This window comes from Mus musculus, chromosome 16, assembly GCF_000001635.26.
Source record: "Mus musculus strain C57BL/6J chromosome 16, GRCm38.p6 C57BL/6J".
Classification (NCBI taxonomy): Eukaryota; Metazoa; Chordata; class Mammalia; order Rodentia; family Muridae; genus Mus; species Mus musculus.
Genome location: NC_000082.6, coordinates 23,451,451 through 23,477,320, shown reverse-complemented (window position 1 = coordinate 23,477,320; position 25,870 = coordinate 23,451,451). Strand labels below are relative to the sequence as shown.

General features: G+C 46.0%; 1 protein-coding gene across 3 annotated transcripts in view; it reads left to right on the top strand.

Moving 5' to 3' along the window:
- The window catches only part of Masp1 (mannan-binding lectin serine peptidase 1), a 69,456-nt gene extending 43,920 nt beyond the window's left edge, over window positions 1-25,536 (top strand). The window contains exons 9-16 of one of the 3 annotated variants that reach the window (NM_008555.3): window positions 917-1,054; window positions 2,373-2,447; window positions 12,156-12,293; window positions 17,580-17,693; window positions 19,138-19,323; window positions 22,391-22,458; window positions 24,346-24,445; window positions 24,749-25,536. In NM_008555.3, coding sequence (NP_032581.2) covers window positions 917-1,054; window positions 2,373-2,447; window positions 12,156-12,293; window positions 17,580-17,693; window positions 19,138-19,323; window positions 22,391-22,458; window positions 24,346-24,445; window positions 24,749-24,939 — 1,010 coding nt within the window. In that variant the 3' untranslated portion in view covers window positions 24,940-25,536. Of the gene's footprint in view, window positions 1-916; window positions 1,055-2,372; window positions 2,448-6,590; window positions 8,961-12,155; window positions 12,294-17,579; window positions 17,694-19,137; window positions 19,324-22,390; window positions 22,459-24,345; window positions 24,446-24,748 lie in introns of those variants that run through there. The other 2 variants (XR_003951766.1, NM_001359083.1) reach the window with 2 other exon arrangements.
- Window positions 25,537-25,870: the final 334 nt, after the last annotated feature.

Below are 25,870 nucleotides of genomic sequence, written 5' to 3'. Positions count from 1 at the left end.
ACTATTATATGTAAGATTAGGGTTTCCTTAAAAGCAAGTGTCATTCCCTAACAGAAATAGAAACCAAGAGATTGGGTCCTCAGCCTCTGATGCAGCAGCCATGAAAGATACACTGGCTGAGCTCACGCTGGGTTCCATTCATGCTAACAACTCACCTAAGGCAAGGTGTGGCTAGACAAGTGAGCTTCCTGAAGTCTGTCCTAGGAGAAGGCATCTTTGGTCATGTCCTACACTAAGATTATACCCAACTCCAGGATCCAGCCACTTCCAAAGGAGAAAAAGAGGAGGTGAAGACTGGAAGTCTGTACACCACTGACTCTCCCTGCATTCTGTGGGCAGATGAGCTGCCTCTGGGAAGGCTACAGGGTAGGGTGGGGCTGTATACTCCCTTAGGAACTGGGGATTCTTTGTTTGGTTTTGTTATTTTAGTACTAAGCTCCAATGTGAGCACATTAAATGTTCTTATTCAGCCTGTGGTTGAGACTGGAAAACATGGAAGGTAATTTGGTTCAGGTCAGCCAGAATTTTCTCATTGAGCTATGGGCTTCATGCCTGGGCCACAAAACCAGAGGAGATTGCAAAACAAACTCAAAGGAAAAAAAAGGAAAAAAAGCTCTAGTGATGGGGAAACTTTGGTCTCCATAAATCTTGGCAGGACCATCCCTGCTCTGAAATTGACACTAGGACAGATAAATTGGCCATATAGTAGTAATATAGTAGAGAGATACCCAAACTGGAAAAGCCAGCTTTGTAAGTGGCATACCGTGCAGTTGCAGGGGCACCAGTTAAATGGGCAATATGACTTCTCTCTGGAGTTGTGCATAGTCTATAAACTCTCCATCTTGGGAACACAGATCCCTTGGTGACCCCGAGAAGAACAAAAACTAGCTAAGGGGTCTCCCTTCTTCTCTCTCAGTTGTAGACTGTGGAGCTCCTGCAGGGCTGAAACATGGGCTAGTAACCTTCTCCACCAGAAACAACCTCACCACATACAAATCTGAGATAAGGTACTCCTGCCAACAGCCCTATTACAAGATGCTTCACAATACCACAGGTAAGCTCTCCGCACTAATGGTAACTCTTACTTACCGGGCCTCGGAGCTGGGGCCTGAAGCAGCTCTAGGAGGAATGGCTGCATGTGCATGTGCAAATGATACTAAGTGTTTTCCCCTTAGGCGGATCATTTGATCCTCGCTCCCAATACACTCAAGTTAATAGGTCCATTTCCACACACTAAATAGTCCCAAGACCAAAGCAAAGTGTGCTGCTCCTTTTAACTTGTAATTCTGAAAAAATTCTAGTAAATACTGAGCCCGTTGGTAGAGGATGAAAGATCACAGAACTAAGAGAAGAACTGAGACTCTCATGGGAGTCTGAATCCTCCCGAAATAAATCCCTTTACATATCTGAGGTAGAGCTAGGGTTTCTAGATGATGGCCGCTATGGCTGGCACCACCATTTTCAGTTTCCTCCTCTGGTTGACCAGACCAAATCTACCAAGGAGAGCTATAGGACTTATTTCAGTGGCATGTTCTCACGTCTCACACAGAAGTCAGATGGACTGAGAGAATGAGGAGCAGATGACATGTCTCAACAGGAAATCCAACATGTCCCAGACCAGGACCCAAATACTGTCATAGCTGTTGCTGTGCAGGCCTCTTCACAATTTCTGGATGAGATTCCTGGCTTCCCTTGGAGTCAAGTGGTAGCATGAAGGTCCAGGTTAAAGCAATTGAAGCAGTCAATCAGTTGGTCACAGTGAGGTGTGGGAGGAAATAAGAGGAAAGTTCATTAGAAACGTACACACCTCTCCTGCAAGTGAGGTCTCATGGTCTTAAACCATCAATACTCTCAAAAACACTCATGGTCTCCATCAGAAAAGCAACCCAGCAGAAAGCCTACTGCTGCATATGTGCACTAGGAACAGTCCCGTAATTTCTCTGTATCTCCAAATCTCATCTCTAAACAAGAGAGCATGCTACAGCTCACAGGGCTAGCCTCAGACCCACATTGGGCAGTGGACACAAATGTATCGTATTAAGGAGTTTAAAGAAAGGAGAGAAGGGCATGTGTGTTGCACGGAACTTTATGAACAGACGTTCTATGACCCATGAGAAGGAGACACCTGCCAGGGCCCGGGAATGTAGAAATGGGCAGACTGCCCTCAGGCAAGCAAGGAGGTCCTAAGGAGTCATGCCAAAGACAGTGGTGTTTATTTCTGGGGACAGTAATTCATAGCTGAAGAGAAGGGCTCATTAGGTTGTAGAGATGACCTGCTCAGAGAACATGATGACAGAGAGACCCTCAAAAAAGCTACAGCAATCACATTAGAGTGTAATCGCTTTCTTTCCCTCTCCCACATGTTCACTCAGGTGTATATACGTGTTCTGCTCATGGGACCTGGACGAACGAAGTGCTCAAGAGAAGCCTGCCCACCTGCCTTCCAGGTACCTCACCCACCAAGTCCTCTGTCTCAGTCTCCCACCCAAGGTCTGTTAATGTGACGTTGAGAAGGAAATGCCTTGCTTTTGGAATGATATCATCAGGTGAAAGGTCAGAAAGGTCTAGCCTGGCCTCTTTCTCAAACTAACCAGTGTCTTAACTCGGCCAAGTTTAGACTCCTAGAAGCCCTCCCTCCCCCATCTCTTTGTGGTTCAACTTTAATCCTTTCCACATGGCTTTTTTGTTTGTTTGTTTGTTTGTTTGTTTTGTTTTAGCCAAAACACTTTGTGTACACATCTGACATTGTGCCAGGGAAGTCTGGCACACTCTGTCCTTAGGCACGAACCAAGCCCCACAGAAGAGGTCAATGTAAGACTGTTAACTATAATGTGCTATTGAACCCAGAAAGCAGTATATGCACAAACAGTTCTGACTCTGCTTCCTACTTGTTTCATCCACTGTCTCCACTTTAAGGTAAAAAAAAAAAAAAAAAAAAAAAAAAAAAAAAAAAAGATGTGTGGTAGCAGGAGGTGCTTGGATGCATACAGATGTCAGGAAATTCGTTTTGACATTAAAAATGTAGATGCTTTGCTTTGCACTCACAATGCAACCATGCACCATTAGAGAACCACAGATGACTCCCCATGGGCTAAACACAGCCCACAGAGGTGTTAACTTCAACATGTACAGTGCTGTGATGTATACATTTCAAATGTCTAAAAATCAAGATTAGCAGCAGTTAAATGATGCAGCCCTTACGACAACAGCGAAGGGACGTCGAGATGTTATTGTCTTTTCTGAGTCCATCTGCTCCTCTCCTTTAGTGGCAGCTTTGCTTCATCCATGGCCTTTATATTTTGCTGAATGAAAATGTTGGGCAAGCAGAAAGAGTGTATTGTATGAATGGCATGTGTTAGTCGCCCTTGGTATTCACTTAGTAGATGTCTAAATATTTTCAGTCGCTAGGCTGAGGAGGGTCCTGAGATTGATCCTCATGACATGAAGAGGAGAACAATGTTTGAGTCAGTTCCATCACAAGTGCACGGGGCCTCCTAGAAAGGGGAAGCCAAGGTATATACTTCTGTAGGAATGGAGCGGGGGAACACCAGAAAGGGGCTGGCAAGGTGGGATGAGGAAGACGCCATCCCACTCACAGCTAACAATTTTGCTCACCTCAATCAGGCTTGACCACAAGCACATTCAAGGACTCAAACTGGGGAGGACTTTTATAAAGAGCATAAGAGTGGGTCTGTGGCAAGCTGGAGGTTCAGATGTCCATAGGCCTAAAAGATCATGTGCCTGAGAGAACTAAGCTCAGTCCCCATCCTGGGACACCACAGTGCAATGTGTGAAAGGAAATCACATACAGGGTGAGGAGTTGAGGAACTGGGTCCCAGGCCTGAAGCTGCTGCTTGTAGGTGGTGTCTTCAGTAAGTGGTGGTGTTATCTGCGGCTAGGATTCCATACCTCAGAAGTGAGTGAGTGAGACCAAGAAACGGCTCACATTTTGTGCTTCCTCACGGTCATCGGCCTCTCCATGTAAAGAGCAGCTTGGCTACACTGAGTCATGAAATTCTTTAAACATGCAGACTTGGACAGGACCATAATGTATCGTTGAGCCACACTAGAACTTTCCAAATTCATTCCTTCTGAAATCTTGAGCAGCAAGTCAGAACGCACAAACTCATTTCATTCACCACAATGTCTGCCCTTATTGGGTAGAGGGTGATAAGCCGCCAGAATTCACCACTTTATTTTACTGATGTGAAAGATAAGCATCAGAATGCTGTGGTGAGTTTTCTGCAAGCTGAACCACAAGATAACTTGGAACATTGTTGTCTGATGCACGATGCTGCACTTTCCTTGATAGGTCATGTTTTATTTCTCCTAAAGGTGTGCAGAATCCTGGAACATAACCTTTGTGTCTTAAGGGACCTACTTCTTGTGGTACCCGCCATTCATTTTTCTATCTTAATCTGACTACAGTATAGCCAAAGCCTTGAACATTCTAAAAACGTTCTCTGTCCAAGAAAATACCAGCAGAAGAGAGCAACATGGACGATTCTGTGCACGGCATCTGAGGTCATCCCCACCAACTGCTGCGTCTCACTGAGCTCAGGGATACACACCTGGAGTCCCACCCACTTAGGAAGTTGAAGCAAAGTCAAAAGATGGGGGGCGGGGTGGAAGAGAGGGTGGGTTAGAGGAGGAGGACGGTCCTGTCTTGGTAAACTTCCTCCAAAGACCAGTTGTATCATTTTGACCCCTTGAAAATTCAATGATAAATCTGAAGTAAAACATTATAATGGCAAATGAAGCTAGTTCAGAGAAGTGAGATGCTTTTCTTAATATAATGACTCTGAGTAAGCTAATTAATTGCTTTCTCTGAAACTTTGTTTCTCCATGCATAAATTAGTTGTCCTTCTGTGACCTCAGGACGTTCTGACACTTGGGTTGGAGACAGGTATCATTTATTGCTGGACATGAGCTTTGGTGTGACATGGCCTGAGTCATCTAGTTGTCCCTCATGAGATTATGGCCTTTGTCTGCTAGATGAGTTTTTATGAGTTTTCAATGTCACAGACCTGCCTTGAAATGTCACTGCTCTTTGTAACGAGAGACTGGCATTCAACATCAAAAGCCAGGCCAAAAAATTAGAAGGTCTGTTTACATATGGCTTGGAGTAAATGACAGGACAGCCCAGGATTGTGGAAGAAGCATTTGGCACTAGGAAGAAGAGCATCCGAAAAGCATTAGTCTGTTGTAACCCTCCCAAAGTCACAAGGAAACCCAAATGCCTCTTGGTCTCTAAAGCATTGTTCTAAGTGCTTGGAGCCAAAGAGGATAGCCTAACCGTTGCAACAGGAGGTGCAAGCTCCCACTGACTTCAAACACCCTTCTCAGGGAAGGCCCATACGGGTCTGTTCATAGCCAGTAAGGGGTTGCTACTGAAGACCTTCTACTCATAAGCCAGAGGAGTTTGGCTGTGGGAGCCTGGAGACATGTGTGTGCTCAGGGTGTGGCTCACATGAGCGAAGTTTTCTCTCTTAAAGGTACTGAAGGATCCCAGGGCGCAATGATGGGTGACCCTGACCAAGGCTCAGGCATCATTGCCTGTGGATTATGCCACCTTTTCCATGACCTATAAAGACTGAGCCATGACTCACAAGCTCCAGCGAGTCCTCTAGGCCAGAGAAATGATGTAAGCCTATGGCTGTAATCTTAACACGTGATAAGGCAGTGTGGGATACACATGAAACACCGATATCATGGCATAGTTTAGGCTCCACGACCTGACTTGACAGCCATGTCACCTTGAGTTCACCTCGACCTCTAGAAAATGGCAACCGCATATAAGCTGTGGATGTGAAAAGAGAGAGATTTAAAATTTGTAGCTCGTCTTTCAGAGGTTGGAATCCAGAAACAGGAGCTCTGACTGACGCAGTTCACCTAGAAAGTTGAAAAGTTAAGTCAAGAACCCAAGGGTCCCAGTCTGCCATGAAATCTATAGAACTCTCACTGAACTCAGTAACCGTGCCACACACTGAATAAGTCATAAAATAAACACTAGTAACACACCCATTCTACAGATGAGGAAACTGAGTCTCTGAAAGTCACACAACTTGCCTAAGGTCCTCTAGCTCATAATGGGGGTTGGAAGTTTGACATCTGACTACTATAGTCTGATAGATGGCCTTTTAGGATCTCTTGATTTCTCTGTGGGCATCTAGAGAAAACTCCAGGTGGTTCTCTGAGTACCTATAGAGCAGATGGCTTCTGAGAGATAAGATATCTTTCTAGAGAAGAATGAGTATAAGGTGTCCTCTGCTAAGGATAGTCTGGCTAAATATGGTCCAGTCCAAAAGCGACTTAGCCACAAATGGCTCAGGTTGGACAAGACCGAAACATAAAATGAGCTGGTACTGGAATGGTTCTGGTTATGAAATTCTAACCTGGACATAAGGCCAATTCAGAGAGATTTAGATGCAACTAAATCCCAGCCGAGCTCTCCTAAACCAGCAGAACTCAGGCAAGTGAGGGTCCCATGGTGGCATAATCCACAGAGGGAGTGGTGTGAATTTCTCTTGGTTCTTCTCACATGATTGACTCTGTCCCTGTCTCTTGTTCCCCCTTCTTCCTTCTTGCAGTGTGTGGACAGCCCTCCCGCGCCCTGCCAAACCTGGTGAAGAGAATCATCGGAGGTCGCAATGCTGAGCTTGGCCTCTTCCCATGGCAGGCCCTCATAGTGGTGGAAGACACATCGAGGGTACCAAACGACAAGTGGTTCGGGAGTGGGGCCCTGCTCTCTGAGTCCTGGATACTCACAGCAGCCCATGTTCTGCGTTCCCAGCGCAGAGACAACACAGTCATACCTGTCTCGAAGGAACATGTCACCGTCTATCTGGGCCTTCATGATGTTCGGGACAAATCAGGAGCTGTCAATAGCTCTGCTGCCCGAGTGATACTCCATCCAGACTTTAACATCCAGAACTACAACCATGACATCGCTCTGGTACAGCTACAGAAGCCTGTGCCCTTGGGGGCCCATGTCATGCCCATCTGTCTACCAAGACCTGAGCCTGAAGGTCCAGCCCCTCACATGTTGGGACTGGTGGCTGGCTGGGGCATCTCCAATCCTAATGTGACAGTGGACGAGATCATCCTCAGTGGCACACGAACCTTATCAGATGTCCTACAGTATGTCAAATTACCCGTGGTGTCACATGCTGAATGCAAAGCCAGCTATGAGTCTCGGTCGGGCAACTACAGTGTCACAGAGAACATGTTCTGTGCTGGCTACTATGAGGGTGGCAAGGATACGTGTCTTGGGGATAGCGGTGGGGCCTTCGTCATCTTTGATGAGATGAGCCAGCACTGGGTAGCCCAAGGCCTGGTGTCCTGGGGAGGACCTGAAGAATGTGGTAGCAAGCAAGTGTATGGAGTCTACACAAAGGTCTCCAACTATGTGGACTGGCTATGGGAGGAGATGAACTCCCCGAGGGCTGTCAGGGACCTCCAGGTAGAACGGTGAAGGCAAGTACTTCCCTGCCCCAGTTCAAGTGAGGTTACACCACACACTGCCAACAGCATAGTCCATGATTCTTACCAGATCAAATAAACTGCAGCACACTCATGCTCCTGAGATAGCCCCAACTCCCAAGACTGGGGTTAGCAATATGCAGGGGAAATCTCTAGGCAAGAGAGTACAGTCCAAAGCTAGAACCAAGCCTCTTCCTCTCTCTGAGCCTCTCCTCTCCAGTAGGGGCGGAGTTTCCAGAAGGCTTGGAGCCTCTCTAAGTGTCAATCACTCCTAATCACTTTTCAAGGCCGTGGAGCCCAGTGTTGATGTAAGAAAGCTTGGTCCTGATCATTAGGAAAGGATTCCTTCAGCTAAAGTCTGCATCCATGTACTTGCCCAGCTCCAGTTTCTAGACTTGCACTAAACCTGGTTCTTCATCTAGAAAATAGCAATTCAGGTTTGGGGGACCAAGAGCAGAGCCCGAGCTGTCCCTCAGAGAACACTGTCTGGAAACACTTTTGTTCCTGGGACTTGTCTTAAAAGCTTCCTGTAGTGCAAGGTTTGTGCCTTGTGCCCTCCGTTAGTTTCAGACAACCGAAAGATACCACGATGGCTCTGCTACCTGAAGGAGAAGACCAACTGCAGCTCTCCCAAGCCCTGAAACACTGCTGTCCACTCCGAACACATCGGGCCCATGTGCCACTCAAATACCAGAGGGCACCATGAGGTGTCAACACCTGCCACTCCACACAAACACAGAGCAGCCCTCCAGCTCTGGAAAGTGACCTGCCCCCAGCCACGTGTATGGAGACTACTTGAAGAAAGAGAAGACTGCCCCACTGTGCCCCACTGTGCCCCACTGTGCCCCACTGTGCCCCATTGCTTCTCAGCAGGAAAACAGAAGAAAATATGGGCACAAGACTTGCCAGGTCACTCTAATATTTGAGACTATGCTCAACCCAGAGCCTGAGCTCAGTAGAGAATATACCAAGTAGCATACTCCAACCCATCTATCCCTTGCTGTTCTGGGAGTCAAGGTCAAGGGACAGAGTCTCATTGGAAAGAGACAGAGAGCCATGAGTCCTGGGTTCTGTCCCTAGCTCCATCTTCAGCTGCCCATATGACCTTTGCCATCATTTCCTCCTGTGAGCTTCAGTCTCCTCATCTGGAAGGTCCCATAGGGTCTGACCAGTGCTCTCAATGGGCACTGCCCTGAATTCTAGCAGCATCTGTAGCTCTCACAGGCTGAGTGCTCGCTATCCCAGGGATCTCCATCAGAAAAAAAACAAAAAAGCAGCTGGAAAGGCCTGGAGAGGGAATGTGGAGGGAACTGGGAAGAGTCATCAAAACACACTCCAATATCTATGAATGGCACATGTAAAGGATACTATATTTTGTGTATTTAATATCACGGGCTCTGCTACTCTATAAGGGCCTCTGCACTCCGTTTCTCTTGTCAGGGGTCTACAGTGGAAATAAATCTATGGATAACCAACAACCCTGGCTTGAGAGTTTGTTGCGAAGTGTGTCTATTCCTTTTGATATTTTAAAGAGACATGTGCTGTCATTAAGTTCCCACCCCCACTGTAGGCACAGCTGCTGGCATGTGGGTACCATCTAAAAATGGGTTAAGGAGGAAAAGGCAGTGTGTATTGGCTATTGACATACTTCTTTCTCAGAAGTAAGGCTGTAACTCCCATCACTTAAATGCCTACAATTTACAAAGAGCTCACATTAGCAGACAAAACAGAGCTATGTGTATACCGATGTTAACAGAAGCCAAGTGAGCTAACTGTCACCAAAGGAATGAGATCTAAGTATTGTGAGGATGTAATTAAAAGAAGGTGCAACTCTGTATAACTACGGAGACTCAGAATGGCTTAGCAGAGGTGACAGAGACCACAGGGGAGGATGGAGGAGGGGCACAGTGGACAAGAGAGGAAAAGTAGGCAGGAACAGGCATTAGTCGAAGATGCAGGAGACACTGACAGACAGTCATAAAAGCCCTGCTCCACACTGTCTTCTAGCCAGAGATTCTCTGAGTGCATCCTGTTAGATTCATGTTGTGGTACTAGTTGTCAAATACTGCTAACTGCTGATTCTTCTCACCTGGAAATTTTGAGTTCAGCAGATCTGAGTACAGCTAGCCTGTCAGGGAAAGTGGCAGGACAAGACCGAACGACTGAGTGTCTTAGTGAGACATGGCAAATCCCCACCATGCAAGGTAATGCAGACAAGGGAGCTTAGGCCCAGATCAGTGGTGCAAAGGTTGGGCTGTAGGCATCTTGTAAGATGCTGCACAAATGGGAATGCAGGGCCAGCATCTCGCACTGTGAGAGCCGGGCACACACATGGTTTGCCTTCATTTGGGGTTTGTATCATACTTTTGGGTGTGTGTCATGCTTTGTATGGTGTTGAGAACTAAAACAATGCTAAATTAGCCTTTGAAAGCTTTACACACTGCTGGATTCAAAGACTGTCATGTCTTGAATTTGACTACATTTCTGATTTGTACTTTCCATTAGCTATGTTGACTTTGTACTGTGGCCTGTGGCTTATTTGGAGTGCATGCTGGGACGTGTAACAGGGAGATACAGTGGCCTACATCTAGCAGTTTTCCATCAGCATAATGGCTGATAAGATACAGACATGAAAGACAAGGGAGGTAACAAGAATGTGGCCAGCTTGGACATCAGAAGAGGTCTGGAATAACCGGGGGAAGGAGGAAGGTGTGTGGATGATGAGGGTGAGGGCTCAACTTCGCTAGGTTTGAAGGGCTCTCTAGCAACCCCCCTGAAAGTGTGCATCACCAGTAAGGAACCGTGAACTTCAGAAGAGAGGGCACTTTGAAGGCAAGAATTGCTACTCACCAGCCGTAGGCGGAATAAGGCCTGGAGATAAACAGTATTGTCTGGTGGAAGATTGCAAAATACAAAAGGAAGCCAAGGGTTTCCAAGAGAACACCAAGGCAGAAGATTAAAGACAAGGGGGAAAAGTGCTTCAACAGCCAAGAAGAGAGTCTGGAGAGCTGTGAAGTAGTTACCCATGTGCTGTGGCCTGAGGGCCTTGGCAAAGGCCTCTGGGGTGGACGTTCATCAAGGTAGGATCCACGCTGCCATTGTTCTTTCTGAGGGACTGTCAGGGTGCAAGCTGCCTGTGTTTGAACTATCTAACACCCCAGTCTCCCTCTATCCTCTCTCTCCCTCTTAGGCAACCCCCCTTCTTCCATCCAGCCTGAAAGGCTTTCCACTGTCCCCTGAGAGGCAGGAAGCTGCAGTAGCATCATCCTCTCCCGGTGGCATCCAGGAAAAATCTTGTTCAGTTCGCAGGCTCTGCTTCCTTCAAACACACAAATCTTTTATTCTTACCACAGTTCCTAACTTCAAACAAAAGTCTGTTTTCCCCTCCCTCTGTTTCTGCTTTGTTCTTTGAAGTTGAAGTCTATCTATCCTTCACTTAAAAGGATGGCCAGCTTTGGTGGTTGGGGAGCTATGGACAAAAAGAGGTTGTAAGAACACATCAGACAATTTCAAAACCAGCATTCTACCACTTATGGAAATATCAGTGTGGAGGTTCCATTTAAGACCCAAAGCTACCAGAGTATATGTCTATAGAATATTCCAATGGCTACTTTATTTTTAAGTATGATCAGTAAATAACACTTTTATCTAAATCCAGGTCCAAAGAGAGGAAAGAATATGAAGGGTTTGTGTTCTGTCTTCTTTGGTGTGGCTTCATTGCAAGGGAAAAGAGACACTGTGGGACATGCATGCATGTGTGTGAGTGTGTGTGTGTATATGTGTGTGTATGCATATGAAAAGCCTTGACTCTGTTTTGTAGAAGAAGAAGAGTTAAAAATATAGATGGGCATCCATCCCCATGTCCTGAGTGTCTGCTGGAATGGAGCTTGATGTTGGCTGGGGCCAGTGCCTAAACTACTTACAGCACTGAGAGAAGCTAAGAATGTGGTCAAGGGTGCAGCATATTCACCAGTGATTCAGTTCAGTCTTTGCTTTGAAAGTGGCTCATGGCTGCCTGGATCCGGAGAGTTCTAAGGGACCTGCGAGCCATATTGCTCAGAGTTAATGATGCTGGCTGGAGCGGAGCAAGCCCAGGGTTGGGGGTCAGGTGATCCAGAATTATATTCTTGCCATTTCTCCATAGAGTAACTTTTGGCAAGCCAGAGACTTCCTTTAGACTTTGACTTCTTGAGGTGTATGATAGGAGGAACACACTGGATGGTTTCTAAGGGCATTCAGCCATAGGCTTGTCTGTGGATCCACAGCAATGGATGCAGCGGATAAGGGGATTAAGCAGAAAGACCTTCATTGTGGTAGCGTGCAACTCCACAGACCTGGAGGAAGGCTGTGTCTGAGGATAAGAGCCCCCAGTGATGGAGCATGAAGCTTCCTTACTAGGAATCTAACATTTTTTTGAGTGACAGAAAACCAACATCAATAGGGAAGGGTAGGGAAAAAGAAAGGGGGGGGGGATCTACAGGTTTACATAACTGAAAAAAACCATGACCAAACCCAGTAGGTTTGGTTTCTTACCAGAACTCAGCACTGGGATGTGACACTGGCCTCAGCCCTTCACCTTCTATCCCACTCTTCTAACAGAATGATAAGCTGGTAACCCCAATGGGTAAGGTGGAGTACAGAGTGTGACCTGTTCCTCCCTCCCTTGGCTACAGTGTGTGGTGTCCCCAAGTTCTCCCGGAAGCAGATCTCCAGGATCTTCAATGGCCGCCCAGCCCAGAAGGGTACCATGCCATGGATTGCCATGCTGTCACACCTGAACGGACAACCCTTCTGTGGGGGTAGCCTTTTAGGTAAGGAGAAAGTGAAGGGGCGAAAGACCCAGGGCTGGGAACAGGGTGAAAGCTAAGGACCAACCTTCCCTTGAATCTTCATTGAGAATCACTGCCCCATAAAGACAGTGTGGACAAGGGAGGCTGCAGCTGGAACCAGGGGAGGCATACTCCTGTTCTCATTCCCTGAGCTGTAGAACTGATTCTGGTGAGTCTCCTGACAGACTGTTGAATACAAGTTACAAGTCAAGGTACATACATGTGACATGGAGCAGGGATGTGCCAAAGCTGCCAGATCAGAGAGAACCACATGCAACACACACACACACACACACACACACACACACACACACACACACACACACCCTCCCAACCACCATCAATACCAGTAGCAGTCTTGGAAGTCAGGGGAAATGGGCTTTAAAGACTCTTCAATGTGTACTTGAGAAGTCATATCAGATCCTGGGAAATGAAACAGGTTTCCAGGCACATTCTGACCAGTTCAATGGGGGTTAGGGCACAGGACAGGACCAAGAAAGAGAAGGGAAAAGCAGATAACCAGAGAACACCAGGGACAGACTGAGACAAAGGGGGCAGCAGACATGGAACCTAGAATGTAAGAGGGAGAGAACTAAAAACAGAGTAAGACAGAAATAAAGGTGACAAATGACAAGTAGAAAGAGACTAGTAGGCCCCAAGACACCCAAGGGAGAGGAAAGATCAGGAAAGAATAACGGGAAGGTGGAACTCTGTTGAAGGAAGGAGAGGCAGAGAGATGGAGAAGAAGAGTCAGGGCAGTGGAAGGAAGGGAGACCATTTGTCATGTTCCCAACTTTGTTAGAAGAGTGAAAAATGGACTTTACTCATTGCTTTAAGACTTTGAAGTTGCTTTTCAAACATTGACTTTTTATGTCAATAATGTTCATCCGGTGTCAGAACTGGTTGCACATTTATGTTGGAAAGCTGAAATTCACTTTACCACCAACCCAGCTAAAAGCTCCTTCACACTGGCCCTTCCCGACAGCTCTGCAGATCTGTAATCTCTGCTGCTGCTATTCTTTGTGATAGAGGCAGGGAAAATAGGAGAGAGCAGAGAGACCAGGAGGGTTTTAATAGACTGAAGAAAAGCAAGAACACTGTCTCTGTGTCCACACTGATGGGGGCTGGGGAGCTGGCAGAGTTCAAAGGTGAAGTTAATCTCTGGGCAAGCCAGAGCATACACATGGACTCATACAGAAAGCCCTGCTCTAAAGCAGGATTTCCTAACCTGGGTACCTCAGCCCACCTTACCCACTGCTCCAATAATCCCTAGGCATGGGCAGGTTCAGGGTGTGCCTGGGGAAAGAGAATGTTCTGTTCTGAGATTTGTCCGGAACATGTGACTCCTTCTGAGGGGGACAAGTGGATTCGGGAGCTGCTTCAGAAACAGCCTCTGCCTTTGACTCTGAACTACAGCCTAGGCCAGACCAGCCCTGTCTGAAATGCTTTTGTTTTTTTTCTGCTTGGTTTCCACTGGATGTATCCAGGCCTTAGTTATTGCTGTTAGCTCCACTGAAGGAAGAGCTAAAAGCTTGACTCTGCCTTAGGCAAACACCAAAAACGTATTCATTCAGGGCAAGATGGCAGCCAAGAAGTACGCTAGGATACTAATCAAGAAACACTAGCTTACTGTCACTCCGGCCACACCACTGTTCTGAAGGCCTGTAGTTGTAATGACTTGGACTGGCTCCGAACAGTAGTCCTCAGCCTCAACTGCAGTCAAATTACCAGAGGATCCTTTTATATGCTTCTGCTGCATATGGCCGGGATGCAGGTCACAATGACACCTTTCCTAATTCTTCAGGTGATTCCAATGTGCAGACGCCTCGCTGACTGCTAACCATAGTTCTCAGTACTTGCCAAGTAGTCATGTTCACAGGAACTACTTGGGAGATCTTGATAATGACATTCTTCATTTCTAAGGAAACTCCAGGTACCCCTAATACTGACATCAGGGCTACATCCAAGCAAGCAAAGCCGAGGATGATGGCAGTCCTCACCAGATTTTTTTTTATTAATTGGTTATTTTATTTATTACATTCCAAATGTTGCCCTTCTTCACAGTCTCCCCTCTGCAAACTCCTCATCCCAACCTCCCCCCTGTTTGCCTCTAAGAGAGTGCTCCCCCACTCACCCACTCCCTCCTCACCCCTCTAGCATCCTCCTACACAGGGGCAACAAACTTCCACAGGACAAAGGGCCTATGCTCCCATTGATGGCATATAGGGCAATCCTCTCCTACATATGTAGCTGGAGCCACGGACCCAGGCATGTGTACTCTTGGTTTGGTGGTTTAGTCCCTGAGAGCTCTGGGGTGTCAGGTTAATTTATATTGTTGTTCTTCCTATGGGGTTGCAGTCCCCTTCAGCTCCTTCAGTCCTTCCCCTAACTCTTCCATTGGGGTCCCTGGGTTCAGTCCAAAGGTTGGCTATGAGTATCTGCATCTGTCTTAGTCATATGCTGGTAGAGCCTCTCAGAGGACAGCCATAGTAGGCTCCTGTCTGAGAGTACTTCTTGGATCAGCAATAGTATCGGGCTTTGATGTCTGCAGATGGGATGGATCCAAGATGGAACAGTCTCTGGATGGCCTTTCCTTCAGTCTATGCTCAATTTTTTGTCCATATGTTTCCTTTAGACAGGAGCAGTTCTGGGTTAAAAATTTCGAAGTGGGTGGGTGGCCCCATTCTTCAACTGGGGGCTATACCTATCTACTAGAGGTGATCTCTTCAGGTTTTATCTCCCCGTTGTTGGGTGTTTCAGCTAATGTCATCCCTGTTGGGTCCTGAGAACATGTGGAGGCTTGTTTTGTGTCTGATTATATGGTCGACTTTGGAGAAGGTAGCATCAGGTGCTAAGAAGAAGGTATATTCTTTTGTTTTAGGATGGCATATTCTGTAGATATCTGTCAAATCCCTTTGGTTCATAACTTCTGTTAGTTTCACTGTGTCTCTATTTGGTTTCTGTTTCCATGATCTGTCCATTGGTGACTGTGGAGTGTGGAAGTCTCCCACTATTATTGTGTGGGGTTCAAGGTGTGCTTTGAGCTTTAGTGGCATTAGTAACATTTCTTTTACAAATGTGGGTTGCATTTGGAGCATAGATGTTCAGAATTGAAAGATTGTTTTAATGGATTTTTCCTTTCATGAGTGTGATGAGCCCATCCCCATCTTTTTTGATAACTTTTGGTTGAAAGTCTATTTTACTGAATATTAGAATGGCTACTACAGCTTGTGTCTTGGGACCATTTGCTTGGAAAAGTTTTTTTCAGCCTTTTACTTTGCGGTAGTGTATGTCTTTGTCACTGAGGTGTGTTTTCTGTATGCAACAAAATGATGGGTCCTGTTTATGTATCCAGTCTGTTAGCCTATGTCTTTTTATTAGGGAATTGAGTCCATTGATGTTGAGAGATACTAAAGACTAATGATTGTTGCTTCCTGTTACTTTTGTTGTTAGAGGTGGACTTATGTTTGTGTGGTTCTCTCATTTTGGGTTTATTGTGACAAGATTAATTCCTTGGTTTTTCTTGGTGTGGTTTCCCTCCTTGTATTGGATTTTTCCTTCTATTATCCTCTATAGGACTGGTTTAAAGGAAAATATTGTTTAAATTTGGTTTTGTCATGGAATATCTTGGTTTCTCCATCTATGGTAATTGAGAGTTTTGCTGGGTTTAGAAGCCTGTGCTGGCATTTGCATTCTCTTAAGGCCTGTATGAAATCTGCCCAAGATCTTCTGGCTTTCATAGTCTCTATTGAGAAGTCTGGTGTACTTCTGATAGGCCTGCCTTTATATGTTACTTGACCTTTTTCCTTTACCCCTTTAAATATTCTTTCTTTGTTCTGTGCATTTGGTGTTTTGATTATTATGAGACAGGAGGAATTTCTTTTCTGGTCCAAACTATTTGGTGTTCTGTAGGTTTCTAGTGCGTTTATGGGCATCTCTTTCTTTAGATTAGGGAAGTTGGTTTTGTTTTTGTTTTTGTTTTTGTTTTTCTGATTTTGTTGAAGATGTTTATTGGCCCTTTGAACCGGGAATCTTCATCCTCTTCTAAACCTATTATTCTTAGGTTTAGTCTTTTCACTGTGTCCTGAATTCCAGAATGTTTTAGGTTAGGAGCTGTTTGCACTTTGTATTTTCTTTGACTGTTGTGTCAATATCTTCTATGGTATCTTCTATGCCTGATATTCTCTCTTCTATTTCTTGTATTCTGTTGGTGATGTTTGCATCTGTGACTCCTGATCTCTTTCCTAGGTTTTTCATCTCCAGGGTTGTCTCCCTTTGTGATTTCTTTATTGTTTCTATTTCCATTTTTAAATCCTGGACAGTTTGTTCAATTCCTTTACCTGTTTGATTGTGTTTTCCTGTATTTCTTTAAGGGATTCACATGTCTCCTCTTTAAGGACTTCTACCTATTTATCTGTGTTCTCCTGTATTTCTTTAAGGGAGTTAACTCTGTCATCCTTAAGGTCCTCTATCATCATCATGAGATGGATTTTTAGATCAGAATCTTGCTTTTCAGGTATATTAGAGTATCCAAGGCTTGCTGTGGTGGGAGAGCTGGGTTCTGATGCTGCCAAGTGGCATTGGTTTCTGATGCTTATGTTCTTACAATTGCTTCTAACCACCTGGTTATCTCTGGTGTGAACTGGCCTCTCCCTCCTGTAAGCCTGGTTATGTTGGGCCTCCTTGGGTCAGGCTGTGTCTTACTGTGGGAGAGGGTCTGGAGCATTTGATTTGTGTGCCTGGTTGTGGCTAACCTCCTTAGAGTCAAGCTGACTGTGAGTGTGGGCAGAGTAGTAGGTGCTGGAGCAAAAATATGTTCCCAAAAAAGTTGCAGACCAGAAGGAAGATATGTCTCCAGCAGGGAAGAAGGTCCTGTGTCTTCTGGACCCTGAGGCTAGAAGGTCCCAGTTAGATCAGGTGTTGGGGTGGAGGTGGGGGTGAAACTCACCTGCAAACCTGGTGGTGTTAGAACTCCTGGAGCTCAAGCTATCTCTAGGTGTGGGCAGTGGGGGGTGGGGAGGGGACTGAAGAACATAATCTGTTCCCAGGCACAGTTGTGAACCACCCTTACTATATTTGTGAGGATCCATTTAGAGCTAGCAGATACTCACCCTTGCCATTGGCTTTAAGGAACACAATGCAGGTGTGTTTGGATGCTTGTAGGGCCTTGGATAGTGCTCTTGAGTAGCAGTAAGGACCTTAGCTTGACTCGATGGGAGGCAGGATGGAACAGTGCAGGCCATAGGATGTGTGTGCTCTATTCTTCAGGTTCCAACTGGGTTTTGACAGCTGCTCACTGCCTCCACCAGTCACTTGATCCAGAAGAACCAACCCTACACAGCTCATACTTGCTCAGCCCTTCTGACTTCAAAATTATCATGGGTAAGTCCAGGCCAAGGCTTCTAAAGCCAGCTGTGGTTCTCGGAACAGAGTTCCACTGCCACAATTTTAAGGACTCTCCTTTATAAAATAAAGACCACCTGCTGGCTCAATTCAGTTTAATGTTCTGCCAGGGTTCAATTAAGAACTAATGTTACACATAGCAGCAGCCTGTAAACTTCATAAGGAGAGCAGAGGCTGTTGCAAGAGGGAAGCAGGGATTTTTGAGTCATAGGGGTTTGTAGGGAAATGTAGCAGTGAATGAAACTGCTTTGACTGCCAGCTGGTCACACACTCTGCACCCACCCAAGAGCTCTCTAGATTCGTGAATGGGAGACAAGCATTCCAGCTCATTTTGATGTGCCTTGACTAGCTCCGTGGATGGGCATTTCTAATCCTCCCCATGGCTAGCATACAGTCTCCCCTCCAACTTTCCTGAGTCAACTTGCTAAATCAACATTTCATCTCTGTTACCCCCGACCCAATTGGGCAAGTGGCTCCTTTGGCTCCTTTCCCGAATTCTTGCATGGCTGGTAGCTTTCTTTCCTGTAGCTCTTAAGTCTGATCCCTCTCCCCCAGAGTCGTAGCAATTCTCCTCTCCTCCCTCTGTTCCTTGCCCTCACAATCTAAAAGTCCCTCCTCTCTCATCCTGCCCAGCCATTGTCCGTTGGCAACTTTATTTCCCAATCAGAGCCAACTGGGAGCAGGCATCCTTTAGTGTCCCATGTGATTCTGGTTGCTGAATTAAGACAAAGCATTAGAACCAATCCCCAGCAGGGAAATATCTTTTTCATGTACATCAAGATCTTTAGTAATTAAAACTTTGTTTTTAGAATTAAAAAACCTCTCCTTTTGTGACCTAACTTGCATTACAAATTAGTCTCAGAGGACCAGAAAGATGGCTCAGCAGATAAGAGCACCTGCCCTTGCAGGGTACCAGAGCTGTTTTTCCATGTCAGCAGCTCACAACCCCTGTAATGGAATGCATCATATATATATATATATACATGGAAACGTTACTTTGTAAGCTAATACATGTGGGTCCCATTCTAGTCTCCTGGTCTTTGCTCATATATTCTTCTAGCTACATATGCATATGTAATAGTCCAAGGCTAGGATATATATATGTGAGAGAGAATACACAGTAGCTGTCTTTCTAAGCCTGGATTATCACATAGCAAAAGCCTCTAACTGAAGTACAGGAGAGGCCTCATTAAGCAGTCAACATACAACCCAGACCATAAAGGGTGATTATTGTCAACTAGACTCTCTGGTTGATAATAATGTCAGAGGTGGAACCATGAGCCTATGAGGGGTATGGAAGGTAGGACAGGATGACTGAGAGAGTGGTAGCAGACAGAAGGACTTAAGGCTAGACCAGGTACTAGATGGGCTGGGGCTGATAGGGAGCAAGCATCCACCGCCTCACACACCTTCCGTGGCCCAGGAAAGCACTGGAGACGGCGCTCAGACGAAGACGAGCAGCACCTGCATGTAAAGCGCACCACGCTCCACCCACTGTACAACCCCAGCACGTTTGAGAACGACCTTGGTCTGGTGGAACTGTCAGAGAGCCCGAGGCTGAACGACTTTGTGATGCCTGTCTGTCTGCCTGAGCAGCCTTCCACTGAAGGTACTTATCTTAGTCAGGGTCACTATTGCTGTGGTGAAACACCATGACCAAAAGCAACCTGGGGAGGAGAGAGCTTATTTGGCTTGCACTTCCATATTACTGGTCTTCACTGAAGAAAGTCAGGACAGGAACTCTAGCAGGGCAGGAATCTGGAAGCAGGAGCTGTTGCAGAGGCCATGGAGGGGTACTGCTTACTGGCTTGCTCCTGGTGGCTTGCTCAGTCTGCTTTCTTATAGCCCCCAGAACCAATGCAGAGATGACACCACCCACAATGGGCTGGGCCCTTCCCCATCAATCACTGATTAAGAAAATGTCCTACAAGTTTGCCTATAGCACAGTCTTATAGAGAATATTTCTCAACTGAGATTCCCTCCCCTCTGGTAACTCTAGCTTATATCGGGTTGACATAAAGACTAGCCAGCACAGTATCTGTCCCCTGACCACATCCTGTACTGCAGCTGCGGCGACGACAAAGTGGTCTCCTCCAGAGTTGCTGAGGCTGTGGTAGGATACCTCCTCTCACACTGTGTGTGTGTGTGTGTGTGTGTGTGTGTGTGTGTGTGTGTGTGATTTTTCTACTGCTTCCCCTATAACAAAATTGGAACTAATTCCATGGTGACACAGTTGTTGTATTAGGCACAAGGTAAACAATCGTATGTGTTTTCCATATAGGAACACAAAACCAGCCTAGTGTCTATAATAGAGGAGTTAGCATCAAGTATTGGTGAGCTAAATAAGTAAATGGGAAATTCTGAGAAAAGGGAGATGTGCCTGCAGGAAGAAATTATCTCATGTAGACTAGGGGAGGGGACTGAAGTAAGAGGCTGGACTGAGGGAGCCTGGAAGAGTAGAAAGTGTCCCCCTTTCCTGAAAATCCCATTAGTTGAGTTGTCACCCCCAGCATGACAGAGTAGCACACAGAGAGAAGCATGGCTGGGGGTGGCTCAGGCTGGCAACAGAGTCCTGCAATCGCTTGCCTTGTATGCTCTGGGTTCAAGCTTCAAGGCCCAGCCCTACACACCCAATAAACGGTGGCAGGACAAGCTGTAGCTAAGGGACAGTAGTTGATCACCAGCACAGTTCGAATTATCGTGCTGGCTTTCCTGGTGAGTCATCTTGAGGATGCCACCAGGCTCAGTAAGCTTAAGTCCTTCACCTCTCAACTGGACGCAAAGCCCCATCAGGCTGCCTGTGTTATTAAAATGAAATACCATAATCAGAACATGTCTAGCTAAGGGCAGGAGGCCAACCCAGGCCAGCTGGCCTCCTTTTCCTTGGAATTCAGTGTGTCATATCCTCACTCATTTCCTGAGGATTAAAGATGTCAAATAAAAAAATAAAAAAGCCAGAATCTGAGAAATGCTTAAGAGAAGTGAGCTGGCAGGAACTGTGTGGCTCTGATTAATCAGGCACTGTGTACTTCACATGTTCCAGCTCCTGGCCCTCACTAACTTATTTATGCCTCCTAGAAGCCTTGAAGGACATTTTCGGAGTGGCTTACTGCTATGCCCATAGATTACTGCACCTCTCAACTCAAGCTAGAAAAACATCTTTCTTCAGAAGATAGAGATTAACCCAAAGACCCACACTGGTCAAGTTGCAGAGAATAAGACTGCTCAGGCCTAAATGAGATATCTGTGTCATACCCCTGGCAGGCCAGGGTTCAGGGATCTCTGCGGAAGAGGCAGGCAGAAAGTGATGGATGCCTACAGGGAGGCTCTCTTCTGGACATAACTGAGCAACTGCGCACATGTGATACTACGCATAAGACCTTTGCAAGCCCAAGCCAGACAAAATCCCATCATGGGGAAGGGAGATAGGCACAAAGTCTCACCCTAACTGAAGAGATATTGGCAATTGAGAGCTTTTGTGAAAAGGTGAGTCAGTTTAATTTAAAGGTGCCGCCTCTGGAGGGCTAACCACACTCCAGTGAAAGGCCGCATGCCCAATAGTAACACAGGCTAAACAGATTAGATCTGTAGGGTTTAAGAAAGGAAGGAAGGGAAGGAAGAAAGAAAAAGGAAGGCGAAGGAAAGGAAAGGAAAAAGATAAAATAAAATAAAATAAAATAAAATAAAATAAAATAAAGGAGAAAAGTCACAAAGTTGAGTGAGCAGGGAAGGAGTGGATAGATCTGGGAGAAAGAGATGGGAGAGAGATGATGAATATGATCAAAATACATTATAAAAATATAAAATGAACTAATAAAATGCAAAAAAGAAAGTGAGAAAGGAAGAAAGAGAGAAAAAAGAAAGAAAGGAGGGGAGGAAAGAAGGGAAGGAGGGAAGGAGAAAGGAAGGAAGGAAGGGAGGAAGGAGGGAGGAAGGAAGGAGGGAGGGAGGGAGGAAGAGAGGGAGGGAAGGAGAAAGGAAGGAAAAGAAGGAAGGAAAGGAAGGAAGGAAGGAAGGAAGGAAGGAAGGAAGGAAGGAAAAGAGAAAAGCTGAGGCACATCATGTCTTAGGAGCAGGTGTGGAAGCACAGTTAATGGTCTCAGAACTTAAATGTAGCCATGTTTTCTGCATCCAAGCCTCCTTATTAAATAAGAATACAATGACTTCTCTACCCTTAGCCCGGATTCACATTGTCCCCACATCTGAGATTTCATAAACTTATAGGATGTCATGGCTAGTTTTAGGGATTACCAAGTCCTACCTCTTTGTTTCACAGATATGGAGTCTGAGGCTTAAATTGATGCAAGGGGAGAAAATGTTGCCTGACCTGTTGCTCTCTATGCTGGGCTCCTTGCTTATTCATAGCCTCTGCCCAGGCACCTCCTTCCTACACCCTAACAATACTGTAGACATGGGGAACAGGATGTGTGAGATTACAGCTCTCACACAGCCTCAGCGCCTTGCCAGCTGCCAGGAGGTTGAGGTAGATCAACCAAGAAACCAGGTAACCCATCACAGAAGCAATGCCCTCCACCTCAGCAGCACTCCCACCCTCTCCCTCCGAGGGAGCCATTTCAGCCCTTTCTCCTCCAGCAGAGGATGATGCCCTTGGCAGGGCAATCTTCAGCACCCTCACCTCAGCCTCTCTCACTCTCTCCTCATACTGTGTCCAACAGGAACCATGGTCATCGTCAGTGGCTGGGGGAAGCAGTTCTTACAGAGGTTTCCAGAGAACCTGATGGAGGTGAGGTATAATTTATATCCTGCAAGCAATCATTTCCTGGCCACGCGTTGGGCCTCCTGCTGTATACTGCCTGCTCTAGGATTTAGAGGCCGGGAGGAAGGAAATGATAAAAGATGGGGGCCAAACTCAACTTGAAAATTTAATGGGACTCAAAGTCACAGAAAGTTTGATATGTTTGTTTAACTGGTCATGGGCTCCAGCCTCAAAATACCACTCTATGTGTCTGGCATAGAGTAAAAACCTCAGAATACAGAAACTCTCCCAGAACACAGCGAGTGCGGGTACCCAGCAGGCTCGTGATTCATCTGCACACCACGAAGACTGCATACCAAATTAGCAAGAACAGGCCAGGCTCCAAGAAGCACAGTCCCTGCAGAAGTGAACTTGACCACTGCATTTGAAAGCCACCCTCCTATGATTTCAGAAATGAATCCTGAACTTGACCTAAGGAGCCATGGCTCCAAGTCTGGGGCCCGAGCAACATCCTCAGTCCCTGAGTCATTGTACACTTCTAGGTGAAGGGGACTAGAGATAGCATCAAACTTCCTAAATTTCTTCTAAAAACTGCCTGGCTCTTACTTTCCTGGGTTCTATTATGGGCCTGTGTTCTAAACTCTTCACCATATTTAAATCCTTGTACATATGTTATCTCATCACAGTTTAAAATTTTGACTGTGTAGCAATCATCCATTGTTTCACCCGTGAGCTTCCAAGTGGTTACATGCTGTCTCCTGTGAACTAGCTACAAGATTTGCCAGGGAAAAGGGGGCAAAAGGTTCAAGATGGCCTCCCAAAGGATGAATAGTAGTTAGTCAGTGACGCCAGCACATGCTGACAGCATGTCCTCATGACATGCCTTCCTGTCCCCACTTTCCTAGGAGGGCCATCCCAAGGAGAATCTTCATGTTCCTGTTGGAGACAGTGTTATGTTATATGTTATATGTTATATGTTATATGTTAGATGTTAGATGTTAGATGTTAGATGTTAGATGTTAGATGTTAGATGTACCCTTGTAACAAGAACCAACAGAGGGTGTGTGCTAAGGGGAAATGTTCCATTCAGTTCTTATAGTGAGGGAAAGTAATAAATGAGAATTGGCTACAGAGCCAGTGTGGTAGGCTGTCTCAGGACCTAGCATTTAGGCAATGGACAGATGAAACATCTGTAAAAGATATTTGTTACTCTTGCAGAGAACCCAGGTTCAATTCCCAATACCCAATACCTACCTGTTGCCTCACAGCTGTCTGTAAGTGCAGTTCCAGAGAATCTAATGTCCTCTTCTGTCCTCCACAGGTACCCATTATGCATGTGGCACACAAACATACATGCAGGCAAAACCACATAGTGTAAAAAAATAACATTCTTACTTTTCAAAGATACCTAGTATACAGAACTTAGCATCTTGATCATCCATTTCCATTGAGAAACTGTTTATGATTAGTTTGTCAAAGAACTGTGAATTCCATCTTTAAGATAAGGTATGGGAGTCTCAGTGCTCTAAGAAAGATCTCTCTTTCTTAAAGTCACATGCACCAGCTTCCAGAGCAGAGATGAAGGAGGCATATACAAACCGACACGGTGTTTCTATATGCTGTCATATTTAAAGCTGGTATATCCTAGGCAAGTATTGTCTCCATATTACAGACAAAATAAGTGAATCTCACTCTGGCAAAGCTGCTTTACCAGGGTCTGTACCTACAGCAAGTCTGTAGCTGAGGCTGTAGCAGAAAATGAGTCTCCAGTTCTCCATTCAGCCATGCCTTTCCATGTACCACGCGGCAATTCCTGAAGCCACATGTAAGGCCTCTGGCAGCCCGCTCAGAGCTGTCAGAGCAGCAAGGGCTCCTAAGCGAGGTGTGAGAACCAACCACAGCTTTGTGTTTCAGATTGAAATCCCAATTGTAAACTCTGACACCTGCCAGGAGGCCTATACCCCATTGAAGAAGAAAGTGACCAAGGACATGATCTGTGCCGGAGAAAAGGAAGGTAAGAGAAGAACCCAACAGCTATACACACACTGTGAACCTGGGGTGGACACAGACAGCGGAGATGGGAATGGGAGAACAGAGGGAGAGGGGAGAGAAGAGGTGGGGGAATATAGAACTTTTGCCATCCCTTCCTGAACCAGCCCTTTCTGACATCATCTTGCCTGACCTATAGAGCACAGCTTTGGATCCAATGGTCTGCTGCACCCTCCAGTGGCTAATTGTCTGAACTACAAGTCAGACACAGGTTTGTGCTGGGAAAGGGGCTTTCTATTTATTTTATCTGTATCTCCCTTTCGTCTAGGGGGGAAAGATGCCTGTGCTGGTGACTCTGGAGGCCCTATGGTGACCAAAGATGCAGAGAGAGACCAATGGTACCTGGTGGGCGTGGTGTCCTGGGGTGAAGATTGCGGGAAGAAAGATCGCTATGGAGTCTATTCTTACATCTATCCCAACAAGGACTGGATCCAGAGGATCACTGGGGTGAGGAACTGAGTTCGAATCCCAGCCCAACACCTGCTGTATGGTCAGTCACCAACAGAAGATCAGTGAATGCAAGCAACCTTTCCTCCCTGGTCCTCAGTCTTCACTGCTCATTCCTGGGTGATACTGGGATTCGTTGAACCACCTTTCCCTGGTCTTTATAGAGGCAGAGTAGCAAAGCCAGCCAGGCTGGATCCAGGCTCCATCACTCAAAATTTTTGTAATGATGGACAGCTGACTGCCTCTTTGGGTCTGTTCTTCAACCATGAGAAGCAAGTGGTCAGACCTTATCTACCTCACAAAACCGTGCTGAGGAGAAAGTTAATACATACATAGTACTTAGCCTAGTGTTTGACCTAAACTATGTTTTCTAAAAACTGTGACTTAGCAAAAGGCGTCTGTGTCCACGAGGCAGGTGGAGGTCCCTTATAAACTCTTGATAGGGTCTTAGGGATGATTAGTGCCACCCCTCCACCACCCTCAGCCCTTGCTTTAATCTGTCCCCAAAAGTCTAAGCTTTTTCACTAAATGCCATCCTCCTAAGCCCAGCCCCATTCCCCATAAAAATGCAAACAAAATACAATTCTCAGCCCTATGACGTGACCCCAGTTACACAGCCAGCAATGTCGTTCGGCACTTGAGCTAAGTACCAAATGGTAAGAGAAGCGAGGCTGAGAGGAAATGGGGGTTGTGAAGTCTTATCAACCCTTGTCTCTCATGGGACCCTCACTACAAGTCTTTTCTTCTTGTTTTGAAGGTACTTATCAGCCCTGACATTCTAGAATCCAAGGGAGTCGTGTCCCCTGTGATGAGTTAGATTCAGAGTAATTCAAAAGAAAAATGTTCATTAGGTTCAAAAGACAAAATTTTCCTGCTGTCCCTAAAATTCCCACAGTGATCCACCATACTCAAGTGCAGCCAAAGATCTTCCCCTTGCTCTAAA